The sequence below is a fragment of the Telopea speciosissima genome, chromosome 2 (genome assembly GCF_018873765.1).
Source record: "Telopea speciosissima isolate NSW1024214 ecotype Mountain lineage chromosome 2, Tspe_v1, whole genome shotgun sequence".
NCBI lineage: Eukaryota > Viridiplantae > Streptophyta > Magnoliopsida > Proteales > Proteaceae > Telopea > Telopea speciosissima.
The window spans coordinates 62,414,776-62,436,805 of NC_057917.1; the positions used below are offsets into that span (position 1 = coordinate 62,414,776).

The 22,030-nt window shown below is 38.8% G+C and overlaps 2 protein-coding genes and 1 long non-coding RNA gene across 4 annotated transcripts; 2 read left to right on the forward strand and 1 right to left on the reverse strand.

Moving 5' to 3' along the window:
• The first annotated feature begins 1,281 nt into the window (after positions 1 to 1,281).
• LOC122651776 lies at positions 1,282 to 18,830 on the forward strand. The gene is made up of 3 exons (XR_006331510.1): positions 1,282 to 1,295; positions 3,239 to 3,249; positions 18,653 to 18,830. It is a non-coding gene; the product is annotated as an uncharacterized LOC122651776 (long non-coding RNA).
• On the forward strand, positions 3,355 to 10,497 carry LOC122651775 (thiamine-repressible mitochondrial transport protein THI74-like). The gene is made up of 8 exons (XM_043845306.1): positions 3,355 to 3,530; positions 4,449 to 4,835; positions 5,809 to 6,026; positions 6,391 to 6,461; positions 6,582 to 6,683; positions 9,611 to 9,728; positions 9,879 to 10,014; positions 10,159 to 10,497. The coding sequence occupies exons 1-8, from the start codon at positions 3,450 to 3,452 to the stop codon at positions 10,219 to 10,221; spliced, it is 1,176 nt and encodes a 391-aa protein (XP_043701241.1). The 5' UTR covers positions 3,355 to 3,449; the 3' UTR covers positions 10,222 to 10,497.
• Positions 14,233 to 18,653, reverse strand: LOC122651774 (ubiquitin C-terminal hydrolase 22-like). 2 transcript variants are annotated; one of them, XM_043845305.1, is made up of 4 exons: positions 17,889 to 18,653; positions 17,727 to 17,858; positions 17,067 to 17,188; positions 14,233 to 15,522 (listed from the first exon to the last, which is right to left on the reverse strand). In XM_043845305.1, the coding sequence occupies exons 1-4, from the start codon at positions 18,602 to 18,604 to the stop codon at positions 14,768 to 14,770; spliced, it is 1,725 nt and encodes a 574-aa protein (XP_043701240.1). In that variant the 5' UTR covers positions 18,605 to 18,653; the 3' UTR covers positions 14,233 to 14,767. The 2 variants fall into 2 exon arrangements, with proteins under 2 accessions (XP_043701240.1, XP_043701239.1); XM_043845304.1 differs by having other exon boundaries at positions 17,727 to 18,653.
• Positions 18,831 to 22,030: the final 3,200 nt, after the last annotated feature.

Consider the following 22,030-nt stretch of genomic DNA (forward strand, 5'->3'; position numbering starts at 1 on the left):
TGAAAGTGAAGGAGTACCAAATTACTAAAATGGGAAATGATACCACCTTCTAAATGATTCGTCTAAGATAGTGGTACATAAAATGTTGATTCGGTTGGTGGCTTGTCAGTTATAGTGCATTCCCTTCTACGAGGTCAAGGGATTGACTCTCCTAGCTCACATATTTGTACTAGAAAAAAGGCACCCCTCTCCCCCTTCCCCCTCCTCTCCGATGGTGCTTAGATATCTTTTGAAGATGATAGTTTGATGGATCTTTGTCTCCTCCAGTGCCCTGCCCGACCCAATTCCCCCAATGCATGTAATAAGGGGGGCAATGACCACCCTACCCCTACCCAAACACTCTGCCCGAGTGGGGTCCAACCTCCTTATTATAGACACCGAGGGAACTAGGCCGGGCAGGGAACTGGAGGAGATAATTTTCCGTAGTTTGATAGTCGATTTGCCACATGGTAGAACCAAAAGCCCTCTACTTAATCTCTCCAGAAAAGCTTGTGTACAAATTTCGCTCCTATTTTCCAAAGTTTTATTGTAATTTGTAATTTTGAGTTTTTAAATGAACTTAGACATTTTTTAGACTTAGTTTTTATAATTATGCTAAAGACCTTGATTAATCAAAAGAAAAGTTTGCGATGTACTGTAAAAGATAGGATCCAATTTTTCTTAAGCCATGGTGAAGAGAGAATATCTTTATCCACATGATGACCATTTAATTAGATTCACGAATGGTATTTCGGACATTGAACAATAAATGGCTGAAATTAAGGATGACATTCACTTTCCCTACATTCTTTCTTACTCTTTTTTTTTTATTTTTTTTGGGGTTCAACTTTCCCTACATTCATGCACTTGAAGATAATTGACTTAGAATTTCTTATAGGTATGATAAAGTTATTCTATTTATTGCTATTAAAACATTAATTCATTATAATGACACACAAAATAGTAGATAATAGGTAAGGGCAAAATAGGGAGATCACAATTATCTCTATTTCAGAAATTCTGATCTGAGAGAAATTCTGGTCAAGTTCTCCTAGAACATTGAAGAACAACTCTTCCAAGTTTGAAGTTTGTTCTAATGGCTAGGTTCTCTTAACTCTAATTCTTGTAAAAAATCTCTTGCATATGAATTTCATATTCAAAATATTAGTTTCAGAAAACTAGAATGAAAAAAAAAACCCTCTGGTTTCACACTGCAAGGTGGTTGGACCATTGGAAGAATCGAACACCGACTAACCTTAATCGAACATAAAAAACTTTGATCACACACAAGGTTTCTTCATCAATGGAGAAGAAGAGTAGCAAAGATAAAGCTTTTTATTAATCAAATTCGTGTACCATGGTGGCCTCCCTTACAAACTTATATAGAATATTAAAACAATGATTCACATTAAAAGAAAAGGGCTAACCCAATCCTTAATTAATAAGAGAAGATAAAATCACCCGAAACCAAAATACTAATAAAAACTTACTCAAACAATATTGGACTTATCTAATTCACCCTAACTAAAACACTTAATAATAATTTTTTTTTTAAAATATAGACACTTAACTAGCTAATCCTGTATACCTAGCTTCTGCCCATATTATAATCTCATTACAATGAAAACACATGGGAACAAACACTCAAGACATACATGATCTAACCCAAAGCTCATTTCCAATAAAATAAGTTTATTTAGGCGATTTAGCTCCTTCTCCTCGGTTTGAACCTTGAATTTTACAGTGACAATGGGGAAACAACATGTGAGTGATAAATTTGACTATTTCCAAACAAAACTCTAGTGATGGAGGACTGTTAGGGATAAAATCTTCAACCCTGACTCCTTGAGAGTTTTGTCTTTAGAGTAGTAAGGTGGAATGACAAACTGAATAAATTCTCTGACGGTATGAATAGCATCTAGAGTGGTGACAGTGCTTCATGTGGAGTGTTCTTGAAGTCTTCCTTAATCACGATCTCATCTTGCACTACTGCTTTAAGCTTGTGTTCATCAACCTTTGTAATGCAATCCTCCATATTATCAGCCTTTGTTTGTTTGTTGTCCGTCATAAAGTCTAAAAGTGTTACCACTTTATTGTCATTGTAGTCTTCTTTGATTTCTTCATCTTGATCTTCAAATGTAGGTTCTAGTTCTGGAAGTAAAGGAAAATCATTTACTTTACAAAGAATTTGATTTTCACCTTGAATCATTAATACCTTGACGTTTGCTGTCTTCTTGCCTTCACAATCTAAATCAAACTTCTATAGAAAAATTGGATTCTCCGTTGGTTCATCCAAAACGACAGACTCTCACTTTAACTATTTCCTTCATTCATCACTCTTGTAGTGATTAATGGACTTATAATTTTCATTAGGGAGGAGGATTGTTCTTGGGTTGCTTGGCCACTATACCAGTGCGGGGCCCAATGAGAGCACGAGTATGGGTATCCAATCAGGGGCGAGGTGGTCATTTCACACCGCTTGTATGAGTTTAGTGGGACACTGCCTACCAGACAACGTTCTTTTTCCCTTTTTATTATTAGGGAAAATGTTCTCTATTCAGGTGGCATAGCTTAAGCTAACCTCTGTATTTGTCTCTCTCCTTCCCTCCATTGAAATGACATTTTTTGCCCTTGGAATGATTCCTTTTCGAGGGCACTCATCAGGTGTTTTCTACCAACATAGGCTATGCTCCTCAATAGGAAACATTCTCCCTTAATATTATTATGGGAAAAGAACATTATTGGTCACGTTCCCTGTACCTACAGGAAAATGACCGCTACATCTCTCCTATTGGACGCCCCTACGCACCCCTCCGGCCCTCCCCCATCATAGTGTAGAGGCCACGAAATCGAGCAACAAACCCTTCTCCAATTATTATTATGAGAAAAAGAATACCACCTAATCGCTTGGTTCCTACGCCTAAACACAATAGCGTGAAAGTACCACCCTACACCAATGAAATATAAAAGGAAATCACATCTATATTGATTCCTGTGTATGCTGTCATTGTCTCATTGGCCCTGCGTTGATGCAAACGCTAAGACAACGATCTCTTACCCATTATTATATAGATCGCTTGAATGTAGGGGTGTCATAAAAATATTTGTAATAACTCAGGTTACATACTTTTTTTTAAGTAATTTAATTTAGAGTTAATATAATAATGTACTTAAGAAACCATTCACAGTTCAAGGAGTGGAAATGAAGAAAAAGAATTTCCATGAAGCCAACTTGCCAACCAGAGAGAGAGAGAAAGAGAGAGGAAGAATGTAAATGGAATGCGAATCTTATGATTAACGGATCGTTCCTTCGTGGGTTCTCGACCGTGGACCCGGAATACGTTGAAAGCTTGAAGTCTTCCCTTTCTCTCTAGAATGAGTTTAACCGGAAAGAATCGGAGAATAAGTTGAAGATCTGTAGAAAGAGGAATTCAGATCTTTCAGTTTTGATTTTTTCTTTCGAATTTGTGATGGGTTGGAGGTACAAGGCAGGATTGTTCCTTATTGCAGCTGTTGTAATCATCTGGGTCTCCTCTGCGGAAGTCACGCAGGTCAGTTTTGATTGGTTATCTCCTTGATCCACTTCTTGGGTCCTCAACAAAAAAGAACTTTGTTTTTTTGTTCATAGAATTATAGAATTGTGGTTCTGGTTGATTGCTGGATTTTGATCCAAAGTGATGCATTTTGTTCTGGATGGCATGGTTACCGTCTAATTATGAAGGATTTGCTCTTGAAATTCAGAGGCTATCATTGTTACTTTGGGTTCACCTATGTCACCTTTGAGGGTTAAGTAATTCTGGATTTGCAACCAATGCCTATCTCTGCGTTAGTCCTGCAGGTGAAAATTGTGTGTGTATTTTGGTTAGATAAAATTAGATAACTCTCATGGTCAGAATCGTTGCAGAAATATTCAAAATTTAGTTCTATGGGTAATCTATACAGCATGTAAAGCTAGGTAGTTAGGTGGTTGTCTTTATTCTCAGTGAATTACCCTTGCAAAAGAGCATCTATCTTCTCACGGAAGCAGGGGAATGAGAACGCTTAAGCAAACTAAGATCAAACAATAATACTTGTAAGCTGCAGTATTTAAATGACTCTGCTGAATAAGAGGTTCTTTATGAGACCTTTATGTTTTTCAAACTGCTTCTTTGCTGCCCCTAATTGCCTGAATCATCTATCCAATATGCTAGTCACACCCCAAAATTTTAATTTCATGGTGCCTCTTTGACTCTTGAAAACTTATGAATTTATGAGAAGTTGTATCATATAAGGGAAGTCTTGCATATGGGGTAGACTAGAATCTATGATGTTGATACAAATATACCCTAGCATCAAGTCATTGACTTAATGTATTGTGGAAACACTCTTTCAATATTTAGTTGTTAGGCATGGAATTTCTCTCTCTTGTCTAGGCAAAAGGAACTATTTATACATTCTGGACCTTTGACTGAAAAGTGTTTGTTCAACAGGGCATTTTTACAGACTATAAACAACCATTTGCAGTTACATATTTAGGAGCCTCTCTTATGGTAATTTATCTCCCAATAGCATTCATCAAGGATTGTATATGTCGTTCATTGAGAAGCCGCTCCTCAAAAGATGATAAAAAGGCAGAAACTGTTGATAAGTCATCTGCTGATGTTGATTCTCCTACAAAATTTCATGAGATGCAAATCTTTGAAATGGAAACCCAAAGAAAAAACAGTGAAGCAGACCTTTCTGTACAGGAAGAGGGAAAACCTTTAGTTTCCAAACACAAAGAAGATATGGACATGCTAAAACATGACAGAGAGCTTACCACAAAGGAAATTGCGACATATGGATTTTATATTGCGCCTATCTGGTTTATAACTGAGGTGAGTCTCTACTTTTTTCTGCTGTTAACTTTCTCATGATTGTTTGCACTGTTGTTCCTGGTTTATATGCTATTTATATGGAACATCAGATCACAAATTCTAAGTATATTCTTGACGCATTTAAGCAGGAACTCATATTGGTTTTAGCTCTGGAGACATCTGGTTTGATTCTTCTTCTATGTTTCCTTGGACATTTTAAAACTACCATCCAGGATAGGACACTTTCTATCCATAGTGTCTTAGCTGGACCGAGTCCTGTGTCTTTTGTCTACAAGATACTTGAAAGATGCTCATTTTCTTGTTGGGATTAAAGTATGCTTTAAAATGGTCCCAGTTCAATGTTCCTTTCTTTTAGATTCTTTCCTTTGACTTGATATGCAACATATTCCATAAGACACTGAATATATGATACATGTATGTATTACTCTTCGTTGCATTTGCCATTTACTTGCTTTTGGACCTATATTGTATAATATAGCATATCTAAGAGTACCAAATCTTGGGTTTCTTTCACTTTTGAGTTGGAACTTAAGATGTTCTTCAATTAAAGTTCAATCAATAAATACATTGCGTCCTTACATACACACACATACATGCATATATATAGCCATCTCCTTGTTCCTGGACTTCCTGAGGTTGCCATCTCTGAAACTCAGTCTGCTTCGGCACTCATGTTTCCAGAGAATATCTTCAAAATAGGGTTGTATCCATGTAGGGGGTTAATATCTTTACTATACCTTGATAATATTGGTTTTAACAGTATATTTTTACTGAAACTGTGTTATCAGATGGATCTAAAGCTTTAACCTTATTTCCCATATAGTTAATGTCTTAATGATACATATGTTCTTTGTTATCCATGAAGGTGTGTATTCTGTTTATGGTAAATTTGTGTGATCAAATACTTTAAGATGTAGCAAAACTGAAATACTTAGTTATCCTATCTTTTTTTTCTTTTTTTTTGTTGAGACAGTACTTATCTAATGCTGCACTCGCACGTACAAGTGTTGCAAGTACAACAGTATTGTCCTCAACTTCAGGAATGTTCACCCTTTTTATTGGATCATTTCTTGGAGAAGAATCTCTAAATATAGCGAAAGTAGTTGCTGTCTTTGTTAGCATGGCCGGAGTTGTGATGACAACACTGGGAAAGACCTGGGCCACAGATGAGGCAGAATTAAGTGCATCTGCGTGAGTTTAATTTCTGCAACCTCTGCTAAACTTTCTATCATACTGAAGCTGTTGGCTTCCATTTTGTGGTGCAAAAGAACTCTTGCAACAACAATATTTAAAGCATTTCTTCTATTTTATAGGATTGTATTATTGTTAGCACATTGAAGCTTTCTAAGGATCTTAAATCCACAAAGATGATTATTTTGGTTCATAGTTCAAATGATCTCAGAAAAATTGGGTCCAATAAAGTGGGCCCAGAAAGCTTCCAATGATTTTACTTTGAGAATTTGCAATTTTGACCTTGTTGACAAGTAACTAGTTTTCAGCTCAATGATATGAGGCTTAAGCTCCCCTCTGAGTAAAATTTTTTTTTGGTGAGCAGTAGTGGGAAACGATCTCTTGTAGGAGACCTCTTTGGGCTTCTCTCAGCTATGACATATGGACTGTTTACTGGTACAGCAATTTACTAGTTTGACACCATCTTACACAATGCTTGATTTCAATTGTTCCTTTTTTTTTCGGTAATTATGATTCATCATTTTAAATTTAATTTTTGAAATAACCACATTGCAGTTCTTCTGAAGAAGTTAGCTGGAGAGGACGGAGAAAGGGTTGATGTGCAAAAGTTATTTGGATATATTGGACTGTTCACACTTGTTGCCCTCTGGTGGCTGGGTAAGACTTGTCTGATAACTGGCACATCCTCAATGACTAATTAAAACTATTAGCATAATGATAGTGTGCTGTTGTACAAAATGAAGTGGTTTCCATGTTCTCATTGAATCTTCTAAACAAAGATATGTCTAGAATGCATTATTTATCGATTTATGCTTATTCTTTATCGTGGACACACAATAAAATTTTTAAAAGATTAATTGAACAAGGTGCTGCTTTTTGCATATGAGAGATTGTTAGAAGCAGGAAAACTAGTGAAGTGTGATTTCCTTTTTAGGTTGCATGGAAAATGAATAAGAGCATTCAACAAATGGCCTGATCTAGAGACCCAGACCAAGGTAAACCAGATTCAACCCAGAATTCTGGTCCAATAAGGGTTGGTAGGGTTATTTTGTAATTTCATATCAGTTTTTAATTATGTTAGCAGATTCGTATGACATAGAGATAGGAGTTTAAAGTTGGTTTTGGTTTTAACTTCTATTTTTGACCAGGTATGGGAATCTTTCCTTTCTTTTCTTATTTATATGCATGTAATCCCGCCGATTGGGTAGAGTCAAATAATATCAGCATATCAAGAACCAGAATCGGATCGGCCGAATCCGTTCCCGATTCTGGCTGATCTGAAGTGGTGTCAGGTGGGTCTGGTTAATGGGACCGATCCGGCCAATCCAGCCAATGCCCTTAAGAAATCTATGTGTTAGCATGATGGACACGTGTCATCATCGTGTGATAAAAAAGTAGGGTAATCAGAGCCAGCTGGAGAAGGAGGGGAAGGAGGAGGGAGGGAGGAGACAGATGGACGGGGAGGAAAGTAGGGACCAAGGGGTGTTGCAGCGGAAGCGGGAGAGGGAGGGGGAGGGCCGGAGGGGTAAGTACTAACCCTAGCTCCTAGGCTTCAAGGTCAGGTAGGCATGCTTGTCCATGCTAGCTTTGCCTGCAGCTCATATGGATGAAACCTAGGCTGGCTTTTAACTTCTGAAATTCATGTCTTTAGAGTGCGGGATTAGAGCTTCATCTTGGAAGGACTCAATTTCTAAAAAGTTTTCTCACTTATTAAACTTGTTGATTTCATGTCTTTAGGGGGAGGGGGAAGGGCGGAGGGTGGAGGGAGAGGGAGAGGGAGAGAAAGTTGCAGGCAGTGGGAAAATGGAGGGGGAGGTAGACGGAGGGGGTGGGGCTGGGGCAGGAGAGGGCTCGGGAAGACTCTGGAAACTTTTGTAACAAGATATAATCCAACAATCAACCAATAAACACAGGAAAGAGAAGAGGAAGAGAGAAGAGACGATAGAAGTAGGAACCGTTTCTGCACCATGATAGTCCAGAATCGAATGACTTTCGTGGGCTGCTTTGTATTTATAAAATCAATTAAAAATCCAACTTAGATTACTACTCTAAATAAGTGAACAAACTAAGACTTAAAAAGGAAACCAAATCACACTAAAATAGTTTAGGACAGCTAGACATCTAAGGACATATAACGATAGGAGACTCAAGCTGGAGTATACATATATCAAAGGAAAGCTCCAGCTTGGACCAACAAGAATAGAAATTAAACGCAACACTAGTCTTGAACAGCTGTTGTAGACACTAGTAAGTATGGAGAGAATTTCATTCAGGTAGCAATAGCAGCTCAAGCACACAAATCATCAACAGTATAGTAGATAATATACTTTGGTCGAATAAATCCAAACAGCAATGAGCAAAATAAGCGGTAGTGAACATAGAATCAGAGCAAGGAGGTTGAGTGTTGATCCTTGAGAAGTACAGTAGGTTCCCCGACACATTCTCCTCTCGGTGCCATGTGATGGTGTTTCTGTGTGAGTGTGTGTCATGTGCAGGGTTGTGTGTGTACAGGGCTTGCACATGCGGAGGTTGTTGATATACATTGTTGTTGCACTTACTTGACAGCTCGAGCTTTTGGGATAAGCGGTTGTCTCATGTGCAGGCCTGTGTTGCACTGCTTAGGGATTGAACACTCTACCTCCTTGCTCTGATACCATGTCACAACCGCTTATCCCAAAAGCTGAAGTCCTTAAGTAAGGGCAACACCCCGCGCTCATGTAGGCCTACACAAACACACAACCCTGCATGTGACACATACACAGAAATACCAATGTTGATATACATTGCAGTTTCCCTTAACAACTTAAGCTTTTGGGATAAGCAGTTGTAACATGATATCAGAGCAGGGAGGTTGAGTGTTTGATCCTTGGGAAGCACAACATGGCTCCCCGACATATTCTCCCCTCGGTGCCATTTGAATGCGTGTCATATGTAGGGTCGTGTGTGTACAGGCCTGCATGTGCGCAGGAGGGGTGTTGATATATATTGTTGTTGCCATTTCTTAAGGGCTCGAGGTTTTGGGATATGTGGTTGTAACACTTTCCATGTAGTTGTTAATTGTTATGGTCAATATGATGCAGACTTGCAGTAGAGAACTCACAGGCTCAATCCCTATTTACTAGAAAGAAAAATATTTCAAGCTCACTGAATTATAAACTAGAACTTATATGTTTGAACTAACTAGAAAATCTGAGATGCCTTGTACCTTTTTCTGGTGGTCTTGTTGATGTTCGTCATAATGTGTCCTTGGAGGTCTTCTATTTTAGTATTCGGTCTGCTATATATTTTTTGTAATGATCTGGATATTGTAGTATATTAATGGCTAGGGGAAAAAAGGGTTGGTCACTGGGAAGGCTTGTAAATTTGTTAGGTCGTACCGTTCACTGGTGTATTAATCTGGATATCTCCTTGTTCACAAAGTGGAACATGTAACGGACATGACAAGTTTCTGGAAGTTCTCCTAAGGGAATTAAATTTCTCATTTTTGCTTCAAACAGTACCAGATTAAACTATTATCATGATGGTAAAGTTAAAGACACTATACATTAATTTTTATTTGTTTTGTGTTTCTGTTTTGCTTTCAGTGTGGCCATTGACTGCTTTGGGAATTGAACCAAAGTTCACAATTCCTCACTCCATTAAAATGGAAGAAGTTGTACTTGCGAATGGCTTTGTTGGAAGTGTCCTCTCTGACTACTTCTGGTATATGATGAACACCCCCCCTCCTCCTCTCAAGATTTCTTTTGACTACATAATATATTGTGTATCCATGGTATAATTGTTTCTCCTTTTTTCTATTGTTGTGTGGATTTGTAATTGTTTTTGTCATTTTGAAAATTTTCTTCTTCATAGGGCTTTATGTGTTGTTTGGACAACCCCATTGGTGGCCACCTTAGGCATGTCTCTAACCATACCACTTGCCATGATAGCTGACATGATGATTCATGGACGTCACTATTCAGCAATTTATATTTTAGGCTCCGTTCAGGTAGTCAGGTTATCTCTTCCACAGAAGCATGTTCCAACTATTACAAGCTGTAGGATGCAAATTTCTTTTCTTATGAGCAATGACATTAGTTGGTGCTTGATTCATATGTCATTTACGCATGAATATTTTGGTGGTGTCCTGCAGGTGTTTGCTGGGTTTGTGATTGCTAACCTTTCAAATTGGTTATCCCGAAAGTTGGGATTGTAGCATTTGTAAAGTTCAGCTCAAATTTTTTTTTTTTTTTTTTTTTCTAGTGCCATTTTTTTATTTACCTTGTTGGTGCAAGGCCAAGTGGTGTGTGAGTAATATGATACTTCCACTTTGGAATGCTTTTAGTCCAAGCAAGAAAGAGATGTACTATTCCAATGTATTTGATTGTGGGAAAGGGATCAAGAGTCAGGCTTGTGTTTTTTCCTTGGTCCTGTAAACCCCTGGATTCAGTAAACGTTTTCGGTTCAAATAGTTTGTGGGGTTGGGTCTACTACATGTTCTATCTCTCAATCTTCTCATCTGATTAATGTATGGGTGCAAGCCCACATTTCTGTATGTGAAAGAGGCTCTTTTCCTTTTTGTTATCTCCCCTACTTTAATAATTATTAGGAAAAAGATATCTACGTCGCAGTGTGGGGATTCTTTCCCTCTCTCTCTCTCTCTCTCACATAACTAACATTCTCGTTCCTAACATTTTCTCTTTTTCTTGACCTTGTGGACTCCCTATAGACCAAATCGATTCCCACAATCGATTGGTTTGGCATAAACATTCCTCATACGGATTTATAGAGGGGGAACCTTTGCCCAAATTATTTTTAGAGAGGGGGATCGCGGCCAGGCTGTGTGGCTCCTGCACCAGCAGGGGCATCTAACAGAGGTGGGATTTTTTCATTTCATGGGAAGCTCTTTGTCACACAGGGTGGTACAGAGTAAGTGATCTTTTTTCTCTCTGTTATGCTTGTGGGTCTGAGTACAGAAAGGAAAGGAGGTTTTCCTCGTATGTGGGTAGCAGTATGATTGTGTTCTCTGTGTCAAAAGAAGAGAAGAAAAAGTGTTGTGGTTCTTCCCATATTCGTGCACATCAATATTGAGGAGAAAATACTTTATACTTGTGTATCCATCTTGTGAGGTGTGAATTATCTTGTTATCCAAGAATGTTCGTCACCTCAGCAGCTTACTGTTAATCTCTAGTATTGTATGGAGATGTCGTCGTACAAGGGGGTCATTGTTCTTGATGTTTGTAATCCTCTAGCATTGTCTTGAGAAGATTTGTATTCCCATTATTGATTATAGTAGAGGTTTTTTTGGGTTAAAACCTTGTGGGGTTTTTTTTCCACCTTAGAAGGATTTTTAATATCAAAAATTGATTTGTTATTTTGCGGTTGATTTGATTTGATCTGATTTATCTGCATTATTAGCTTTATTCATACTTCTCTATAGATATTCTGTTTTTGTTTTTTTCCTATAGGAGATGGAAGGTATAGAAATAGCATAGTTATCAAGGCGTCACCATGTCGCCTTGATTTTTGACTCTCTAAAACGTCATGGTCGCCTTCCCGCCTTGATAACTATGAGTAATAGCTTGCGGTATTGATTCACCCGGAAACAAAGTAAGATCACTCATCATTCAATGATAAAAGCTGATCTTGATCCTGGTTAAACAAAGTTTATCATCAATTTGAATGAACCATTAAGACAGCAGATGGCAAGGATTGGACAAAAGTGTTTGATGAACAACAATGATATTGTAGTTCCACTAGGATATTTGTTGTTTTGTTTAGAGGAAAAAAGAAGCCCATGATGCCAGTGTGTAGATTTCGTACCCATGCAATCTTACATCCCACATGTAGATCCTACACTTTCCCTCCTTATTAAACTTCTCAACTGGATCATTCGATCATCCACCCCTCATTATTGAGAAACTACACTCCGATGTCATAACGATCCCTCTCCCTTGATATAATTATATGCTTATTTTCTTGATTAAACCATACAATCAAGAAAGAAATAGCAATTTACTAATGAAGGGAATAATAAGATCACCATTAAAAAAAAAAAAAAAAAAAAAACTACAATTCCATGAAGTCGGCCGGCCTCACTGAAGACCATTGGATTGGAATGAATGGTGAAATGAATACTTCAAAACAATATGAGGCTATTTAGGGAACAGGAGGGTTCTTAATTTTTTATAAGAAGGTTAATTGGGTCACTAAGGCACCGGAATCAAATGTAGATCCACGGAGGCCTGCATATAACTGATCAGAGATGATACAGAGAGTGGATCAGTTGGTTGTGTTATTAGTGAAGCTTGATTTTGGTCGAGAATGTGTGGTTGAGATCTTTGGAGGGTCATTTCGGCCTCGAAACAATCTCCGATTGCCAAAAAATGGCGTACATCACCGCCGAAAGCTGTGAGTTGTGTTGGGCTTGTCGAGATCTTCGAAAGGGTATATTTTGAGATATATGTTATGCTTTGGTCCGAACCTATATGGTTTGACAATTTGGGTCCAGCAGTATTTCTGTATTTCTTCAGGTTAGGGCTTCTCTATTTAATGTTCTCATCTCTGAGAGGGCTGCAAGAGTGGTTTTGTAACATTTCCAGAGAATACTGAAATTCGTTTTGTTGCTCAACTGTGGATGTAGCTTCCATTTTGGGGGTGAAACACGTAAATCCTATGTGTTTATATGTGCTTATTCTTCTCTGTTTTTCGTATTTCTTCTGCAAATCCCCACATCTGGGCATTGTTTTTACCAGGTTGGTCACCCAAAGTGATCAATCAATTACCTTATTGCAAGGGTCACAGGGTTCCATAGGTTGGAATGTGGAAGGAAACTGGAGTTCTATATCTTGGTATGCTCAAACAGATCCAAACAGGGTTGTCTTCTTCCAATTAAAATACACCGTAATCTGGCAGTAGGATTGAGATCAAGGTCCTGTATAATTGGAAATTTTTTATTGGATCAGGATAACCTCGAGTGAAAAGGTGATAAATAAATACTTAAACGAATAGCAGTAGAGCACGTTACTTCAAACCACTCACCCAAAAAAATAAAATAAAAAATAAAGGGAAAAAGGAATGGAGTAAAGAGAGAGAGGACAAAGCTGTTCTTGGTGGGAATTCTCAAATACATATTAACCCAGGTCCTGCCAAAGAATGAGATGGCCAAGGCACTCTTTGATCCAACATGAACTCCTGTGAAACTTTTACTAATCCCAAAACAAACAAAAAAAATGGCCAATTAAGTGCACAAGGCTGTTGAAGTTCCACACAAAAGTAATAATCTCATATTAGATCTTAAGTTATCTAACGTGGAGGGTTATAAGGATTGGACAACCACTTCTTAAAAGTGGTGAATACCATGTCAAGCTACCGGACATCCCGACCAAAGAAAACCAATTTTGGGTTTTGGAAGTAGGTGCAGTGGTTTATCCCAGGCAGTGAAATTTGCATTTCTTTTGTAATAAAAAGCAAGCTGGATGACAACCATTAATCACCAATACTCTATCTGGGTGGTTGTAAGGTGAACCAGAGGAAAATATAGTGACGTACAAGAACATGGAAAGCTTCTTAGTTCAAGCTAGAATCAGAAAGCCAAGTTCTTCGGAAGAGAAGTTAGTTCCAAAACGTTCAAAGTTGATGTAGAAAACAGCAACAAAAGTACCAGATACTGTGTGAGAGTTGCTATTTTGGAGGGCACTGAGGCCACAACCAATGAGTTGCAATGCAATCCAAGACAAATTCCCAGGATCCCAAAAAGTTCCATTCTCTGCTGTAGGACCTACAAAATAAGAGAAGGTCATGGAATACCTGGTGAGGAAGCAGGTGAAAGTAAGGTGGGAAGATCATGTGTACAGAAGATCCTCAAGCAATTGCACCCAGAGGAATGGGTATTCAGTCTGACACTCTGAAGTTAAGGCAGTATTGGCTGTTTCATGAAAGATTATGTTTATTGATCTCTCCAATAGCTCCCTTCCCCATACCAGTATCACCCCTGCCCTCCACCATAACCCATCTCTGCCCTCTGCTACCCCATACATAATATTTCAGCCATGAGGTACCTCAACTGAAGTTTTCTTAAACATTGGGTAACTCAGCTGTAATTAACCCTTTTTTTTAATTCCAATTCTTCAATTCCAAACACCCCTCTCTCTTTACCTTGCAAACAGACAAAGGTTAAATCTTCTGATGTGAAAACATAACAAAAAACAGAAGAAAAGACGATACAAAACCAAAGAAGATGAAGGTAATTCTTAAATTAAATTCGAAGATGGCTAAGCAATTTTAAGAGAATAAAAAATTAGTACATGGGTAAACTACACCTCCAAGCATTACAATTTGTGAGAGGATCCATGAGGAAAAAGAATCAACTCAACAATACTTGAAAATGCAGCAAAAAAGAATCAAATCAAATCAAACCATTTTCATGGAACCCATGTATGTCATTGAAAAATCTGAATGACCCAACAGCTGGAGTGCCTCAAAAATTTAGGCTCACTCTATGCTCCAACTCAGAATTTAGCAAACCCTCAAAGCATTTACTCAGAGAGGTTAAAGCACTGCTTGCTCTTCTACCAATCACAATCAGCAAGCCTGTGAAATAAAACCAATACTGTATATACTGGTTTAAATGGAACACAAACTGCCATTGATATCCTCTTTGATGTATAGATAAAGTCACTTGTCATGGTTGTAAATCCAAACTCCTGTTGCCCAAACAAACAAACTTCTTGTTCATCAAACTTTTGTTTTCTGCCAATATATTAGGAGGAAACCGTTTTTTCACTCGCTTTATAGTAGAGGGTCTTCTGTACATAGAACATCATGTAGCCTTGTGCAGCCCTGACAATGTTCTCACTAACTTGAGTTATCCATGCATCATCACACTTGTACCACTGATTACTTAACCGTAGATAGGTCACGTAATGGCCAGCATCCAATCTACCAGTGTGCGTGACCACAGCAAACAACTCAAACTCTGAAGACAACTCATTGGAAGTGCCTGGCTCATCATCTTCAAAAGCAAAAAACCGGTTGCCAAATCTACTCCTCAAGATGGAAGAAGAGAGGTAAGGTGCCAGGTCCAGGGAAAATGGGAACTGTAGATAACGATCAACCTTCCTTGACATATTTCTTGTGGTAGAATGCTCAAATCGTTTTATATGGAAACAGGAAACCAGTGGGAGCTTCCTAATGGACATTTGCTTCAACGACTCCTGCCTCACCTGGCACTGCTGGCAGAAGAATTTCTGGTCAGAACCTAGTCTCTCAGGCCTCGTAAAATGGTTCAAACATCCAACTAGGGTGGATATCCCACCGCTATCTGTCTCACCATTGCAAGCATGATGTGACTTTGAGGAAGCCATCTTTGCAGAACCCCTCTGGTTTGGTTCCAAGTCCAATGAGATGTCAATACACGGATCATATGTCGTAGATGTGAAGCCACAGGCTGCACAAGTGACATCAGATCTCAAGATACCAGAAAACACTCTATGAGCAATGCAACAGTCTCCACTGCCTGTACTGCCAACAAATAAGCTTATTATAATAGCTACTAGAACATCAAGGATGGAACCAAAGATAAATTACGTTGGAACTTCTTTTAGAAACTAGAACTAACAAATGGTTCAAATAGCAATATTGGTATGTAGGTGTCAGCTGTTCGAGCAACTTCTCCAGAAGCCAAAATGAAGAATGCTTGCAGAGTAGAAAGGAAAAGTCACAAAAGCACTTATTTTTTATTATTTTAATTTTTGCGCTTCCAGTTAAAAATTAAAGTCACTTTGACTCTAATACACTTGAAGATCAAGTAATGAGGTTCGTCTACAGTACAGATAGAGTTGCTAATATGGGGATTAGAGGAAGGAAAAACTAGCACCCTAGCCAGCAAAAATATTTTATTCCGTTTTGTATAATGCTCTCACTGTGTCTTATTATTGAGATCTATATATATTTTAAGGCTCCCGGGGACTCTTCTAATGTCAAACTTTTGCATTAATCACCACAGGAGCGACCTATTTAGGTAGAAAAAGGAAGTCTGCTGTGCTAAAGAGAATCAAGCCTGCAAGTTGCTATTACCTCCCTATATAGAAGAGCACTTGCCATTGTCTTAAGGTCAGATACAAGCGACACAAACCCTCACCTCTTGGTCTTTCATCTTTTAGATCATTATGAATAATTTAAAATAGAGATAACTTCAGGCCCCGTGAAGAATATTTAGGTTGATGCTGATGAATATGTTAAACCTATTGGTGCCCACCCTACAAGTGCCTGGAAGCTAAACTTTGATGAATATAGTAGAATGTTTCAAAATTGTCAATTTAGCTCACTTGGGGTCAATCTATGAGTCATCCATAGCCCCATTAGCTTTGCCCTGGCATATTTATGAGTTTATGATGATTCCTTACAGACAATTGCATTTGGAAATCAGACTAGACATTTTGGAACTCTTCCAATGCCCATTGTGAGATCGAAAGTATGGATCAAGCTGATCATATGATCCCTTTATTACACGATACTTCAGAAATCACATAAAAATGACATAACTGCAACAATCAAAGAGGCCAAAAATATCTCAGAGAAACAAATATATAGACCCTACAAACCTTATACATGATTGTGTTAACTGCACACAGCATGTCTTCATTGGAAGAGAACAAGCATGACATTAGAAAACTTGAAGGAATAAGGAAATCAAATCAAGTAGCAGGATATAATAACAGCAGCATATCAGTTATGCATGGTATAAACAAACAACTGCCCTCCATCAGAGGGGTTATGCTTAAAAGATTTTCTGGGCCAAAAACTGAATCAAGCATGTTAAGCAAATTTTGGGCACTGACAATCTCCAGGGCTAATGCATGTGAGCCATATAGAGCTGCTGCTTTTTGCATTTGGTCCTTGGGATTTATCAAGTGAAGCAGCATTTATCCAACCCCAAGTAGTTGAGATAATGCCTTCAAGAGAGTCTATCAGGTGAGCCAGTTCCTTGTGTTGAATAAAATGAACTCCAAGATGTAGATGTGTAGAGACAACAGAGACCTTAATATATGAAGGAATTACCTTGGCTTTGGGTTTTGCATCGATCCTTCACCTTTTCATGTATCCCATCAAGCATGGAAATAAAAAATTCGTGGGCATCTTGCTGTTCATAACTTGCCAGATTTGCTGCATGTTGCCACCAACTGCAACAAAGCCACAGTTTTTTCAAGGATCAAACAATAGCTGCTTCATTATCAGAGAACACTTTCAAAATTCCATCCGTAGAAGTAGAACCCACTGTGATTTGATACTCAAGAAAATCTACTGAGACCAAAGAAGAAAAAGATTCAAATTATACAACTAGATATTATGCTCCCAAGTAGAACACTGAAGGCAGATTTGAACATTGAATAAAAACCCCCCAATGTAATAGGCAATCCAAGAAGAACCACCTGTGCAGCTGTACCACAAGTCAAAACTTTATCTTTCTAATACTCCTACTTAGTCCTACACCTCCATTTACCTTAGAAAGCCAGAGATTCTATTTTTATTTTTAAAAATGATAAACCACTTGAATCGAAGTATTAGTTCAATAATTACGTATTTACGTTATCATTAACTTAAACAAATATATCGAATATGAACACAAGAAACACGCAAATCCATTCAAACTTAAAGATCTTGATTAAAACCACACAAAATCCGGCGAAGAAAAAGACGAATTCTAACAAGATGAATTACCTGTAAAGAAAATTTGCTGGACTATACGGCTTCCGATCACCAGAGAAAACCGCTGAGAACATTGCATCCATGTCGCAAGCCAGGCAAAGACGCAAATTCTTCTTATTATTACAATCGTGGCCCGCCGCATTCATTTGGTTGACATTACTGTCCATTTTGTTCTTCTGCTGACAAAGATAACGGTTATGGCGATCACTCAAGAAATAGTTCCTCAGTGGAGGAGTGTGAAGCAAAGCTTGGAGGACCGAATTCATGAAACAAGTGTTCCCAAGATTGTTAAGCCCTCGCAACCCCTCAGGTAAGCAGGAAGAGTCTTCATCTCCTCTCTGCAATGGACTCGAACCTCTCCCCATCAAGATTCGCTCTCTTGGATCGGGCGTCCATGGCCGATAATCTACCCTCCTCCTCTTCCTGAGATTCTCCGGTGGCAGCACCGGCGGCAACGTCGATCCACCGCCGAGCGTCGATGCCGCAGTCTGCGCGAGTACGACGGCAGCATCAAAGTCACGGTCATATACCTGATCACAACAGGCACAGCAGAAGAGCTCGGCGCGGTCGACATCAACGGCGATCTCGTGACCTTGAGGCATTGACTCGGCATGAACGGCCGCGTGGGACGACTCAGGCTGCGAGTGGCAGAAGACGGCGGCGCAGGCAACGCATGCGTAGAGGCGATGGCGTGCGGAGTGACCGCAGTCGGAGCAGTGAGGGACTTCTTTCGGGTCGCGGCGGATCGCAGCTCGTCCGAGTGGCTTGGTTCGGAGGCACTCCTGTAGGGCGCGAAATGGTTTGTGACCATTTCGGGATCGGAAATCAGCAAGGTGAGGGCATGGCTGAGGAATCTGACCATCACCTCTGTGATTGTTCTTCGACGACATCCCAATCGCACCACCTGCTATTCTTGTTTGTTACTGGAATAAAAGGAGAAGAAGAAACCCTAGATTTGCAGGAGATAAGCGTCATCGATCGATCGAGATATGGAGACGACGAATTAAGAGGAGTCGAAAGAATGCAGGAAAAGAATTAAATCCAAATGTATAGTTTTTCTTGTTGCCGAACTATTGAGAGTTTTCTTTTGGAGAGATTCTTTCTTCATTTCAAAAATCCGATTTTTACTCTTTGTTTTTCCTGGGTTCGTCTATAAAATTCCGATCAGTTTCTGATCAGATTACAGAGAAAGTAAAACAAAGATTCAAAATTTTCTGAAACTTTTTTATTCAGATTTTAATTTTTCAGTTTTTCATGAACTCTGATTGTGAAGCTTTGGATCCTAAAAGGAAGAAGAGCGACTGTGAAAGGGCAGAACAGTTTTTTTTTTTTTTTTTTTTTTTGTAAATCTTTTTCTCTATTTTGTTAGCAGAAGTCAAGTCGACTGATGCCGCAGACTTTTTCTTTTCTTTTCCGAGAAGTGAAGAAGGAAAATGAAAGAAAAAATATTAATAATTATTTTTACGAGCCGTTGGATTTCATGTCCAGAACCAGAAGGAGAATTCTCTACGCATCATCTACGAGGATGACAATTTGAGTGATGACGTCACCTGAAGATGAGTTTTCTGGTGGGCCATGCAGAGCCATATGGATTAATCTGAACCGTCCATTTATTATCACACGTGCTGATTAAACTGTTCTCAAGGTCTCGCACTACCCAATCAATCTGGTCTGGAAGTGCATTTCCCTACCCGAACCATTACCCCAAACACGATAGGAGGTGTTGCACTGTACTGCTATATTATTTAAAGATGTGTACAGTTTCTCATCTGGATCGTCCAATCAGTATCCTGTAAAAATTATAAAAGTTTGACGGTGAAGCTCCCCCAGATGAAGCTCCCCCAGATGATAGACATGCTTGCTTTTAAAAAAAATCCATGTCCAACTTGTGGGTCCTCCTCCTCTTGAGTGGAATCTACGGTGAGAACCGACTCATCTCACGCCAAGCATCTCTGTTTTCAAGCTGTGTGGGCTAAGTTTGTTGGGCCCTGATTTATCTTTTAATGGGCCCTTAACCCCATAAAAGTGGAAAGAGTGTGTGGACCTTTGGTAATATGTGAGTTAGCTTAACTGTTAAGAGTTCTATAAAGACAATGTCATGCGTTTTACCTAAAAAAATAAAATTTCATGCTTGATTGATCACTCTTCTTTTGCCTAAAGGGACGTTTCTGGCTCCACCAAATTATTTTTTAAAATTTTTTTTAAAAAAATAATAATAATATTCATTAAATAAGGGTCCATGAATCATCCCTCCACGTTTTTTTTTCTTGAATGATAAAAATAGTTGTTTTTAATGCCTGAGAATGCTAAATCGACATAGAATGCATTCCAATAATGGATTAGAAATCTATACTGCATCGCATAGAAAAATTCACGGTTGAAATTAGATAAGACATTCGGTATACTCACTCATTCCTCTCATATCTATAGTCTCCTTAATGGTATTAGCTTTAAGCTAAATTCTCATTCACATTTCAATGGCTATGTTTGGATGTTAAGGGAAAAGAAAAAAAAAAAACATAATGAGATAAAAATCATTATGATATAATGATTGATTTATGTGTCTATCTCTCTCATCAAGGTCAATTTTTTTTATTTTCTTTTCTTGTTTTTTTTTATGGGAAGCATTTTTATATTACTATTAGATAGAGAAAAACATATTTACATCATATAGGAAAGGGGGCATTACAGTCCTGTTAGTTATAGAAAAAGAGGTTAGAGAACGTAGTCTACTAGTCCATATGTTATTCTTAGGTTTAAACTGTACATTTATAAAGTTTGATGTTTTTCTGCTAGTTCAAAAAAGTTTGGTATGAGACGCCATGGAATAGGTAAGTTTTGCTTGGTCGTAGCATTCAAAAGGTCATATAGGCTGTGGTTAGTGATCCAAATCTCCTTCAGTTGGAGTCCATCTTTTGTAGCATGTGTCCATCTCTGTAAGATTAAGATAGTTCAGCCTGCATATCATCAGTTGAAGGTGCAAACCCTGAAGATGTTAGAACATTCTAGTTGTCTAGCAAAATGCAGTAAGCCCATCCTACTAGGCCTACATTTGGTTCAGAAAGACCTGCACAACACAAAATAGGTAAGTTCATTTTATGATTGCTGTTAGTTGTGTCAAATTCATGATCTATACGCATACTATTGTCAAGAGGGGGGTTGTGCATAAGTGGAGGTTTTAACTGGAGATCATGAATCCATTTGGTAACAAGTTTGAGAACAATGATGGGGTTGGGTACCTCCACCATATGAATAACTTTATTTCTTGCATTCCAAATGAAGTAGCAAGTAATAATAAACACTGAAAAAAACCATCTGGCAATCAGTTTATCAAAAGTCTTGGATTGGAGGATTGTGGCACGAAGGTGTGCCGAACAAGAACTTCTTAGGTGCTCAGTTCTGAGTCAGAGGGGTCCGCAGGCCCAGATACGCTTAGTCCATTGACAAGATAGAAAGAGATGCCAGTGGGATTCATCATGAGCACCACAGAAAACACATGTAGGCTCGATCGATGTCCACTTTGAGAGAGTACTCTTGACAGGTAAACCTGCATGCAATACACGCCAAAAAAATAATTTAAACTTCGGATGAATATTTAATTTCCAGAAGAAACGCCACCACTTGGATTCAAGGGGCTTGAATTGCCTCAGTGGATTTAAAAGGTTTGCAGCTTTTCGGGTAGAGAAGCTGCCATCTTTTGTTAGGGAGCATCTCCATTGGTCCCCAGACTCAGAGAGGCTTAACTTTGAAATTTCAACATTCAGATGATTTATTAAAAATCGTGCAAGGGTATCACAGTTCCACCTATAATTAAGAGTTAGATCCTTTACCAGGCTGAAGGATTGGTTGTGAAAACATGATGGAATACAACGGCCCGATATTGTTGGTACCCAAGGGTCGAACCAACAGTGAGTTGTCCTACCGTTCCCAACTCTCCTCCACACCATTTTTTTGAGGTCAGGCAGCACCGAAGCAATACTGTTCCAAGTCCAAGTTCCTTTTTTCATTGCTACTTTTGGGTTAAAAATGGAGGTTGTAGACACTGATTTTTTGTCACCCCCTAATTGGCGATGATAACAACGGGACATGGACGATGGACGACGCATTCTCCCTCTTTTTAGACCCAAGATATCTGACCCATAAAACCAAGAACCATGCTGAACACAAAATGACCCATTTTAAGCCCAAAAACAAGGAAAAATGGCACTGCACTCCCACGGCGCCGTGGACACCTTCCCACGGCGCCGTGAACACCTTCCCACAGCATCGTGGGCGCCTTCCCACGGCACCGCGGGGATGTGTATCGGATTTTCACA

What these genes read in the sequence shown, in the direction of transcription:
- LOC122651774 (XM_043845304.1), bottom strand. Translation starts at nt 18,604, where the DNA reads ATGTCGTCGAAGAACAATCACAGAGGTGATGGTCAGATTCCTCAGCCA. An exon ending in CCAGCAAATTTTCTTTACAG is followed by an intron (nt 17,189 to 17,726) that starts GTAATTCATCTT and finishes GCTTTGTTGCAG; the next exon opens with TTGGTGGCAACATGCAGCAA. An exon ending in ATGCAAAACCCAAAGCCAAG is followed by an intron (nt 15,523 to 17,066) that starts GTAATTCCTTCA and finishes TTGGCAGTACAG; the next exon opens with GCAGTGGAGACTGTTGCATT.
- LOC122651775 (XM_043845306.1), top strand. Translation starts at nt 3,450, where the DNA reads ATGGGTTGGAGGTACAAGGCAGGATTGTTCCTTATTGCAGCTGTTGTA. An exon ending in GACATATGGACTGTTTACTG is followed by an intron (nt 6,462 to 6,581) that starts GTACAGCAATTT and finishes ACCACATTGCAG; the next exon opens with TTCTTCTGAAGAAGTTAGCT. An exon ending in TGTTGCCCTCTGGTGGCTGG is followed by an intron (nt 6,684 to 9,610) that starts GTAAGACTTGTC and finishes TTTTGCTTTCAG; the next exon opens with TGTGGCCATTGACTGCTTTG.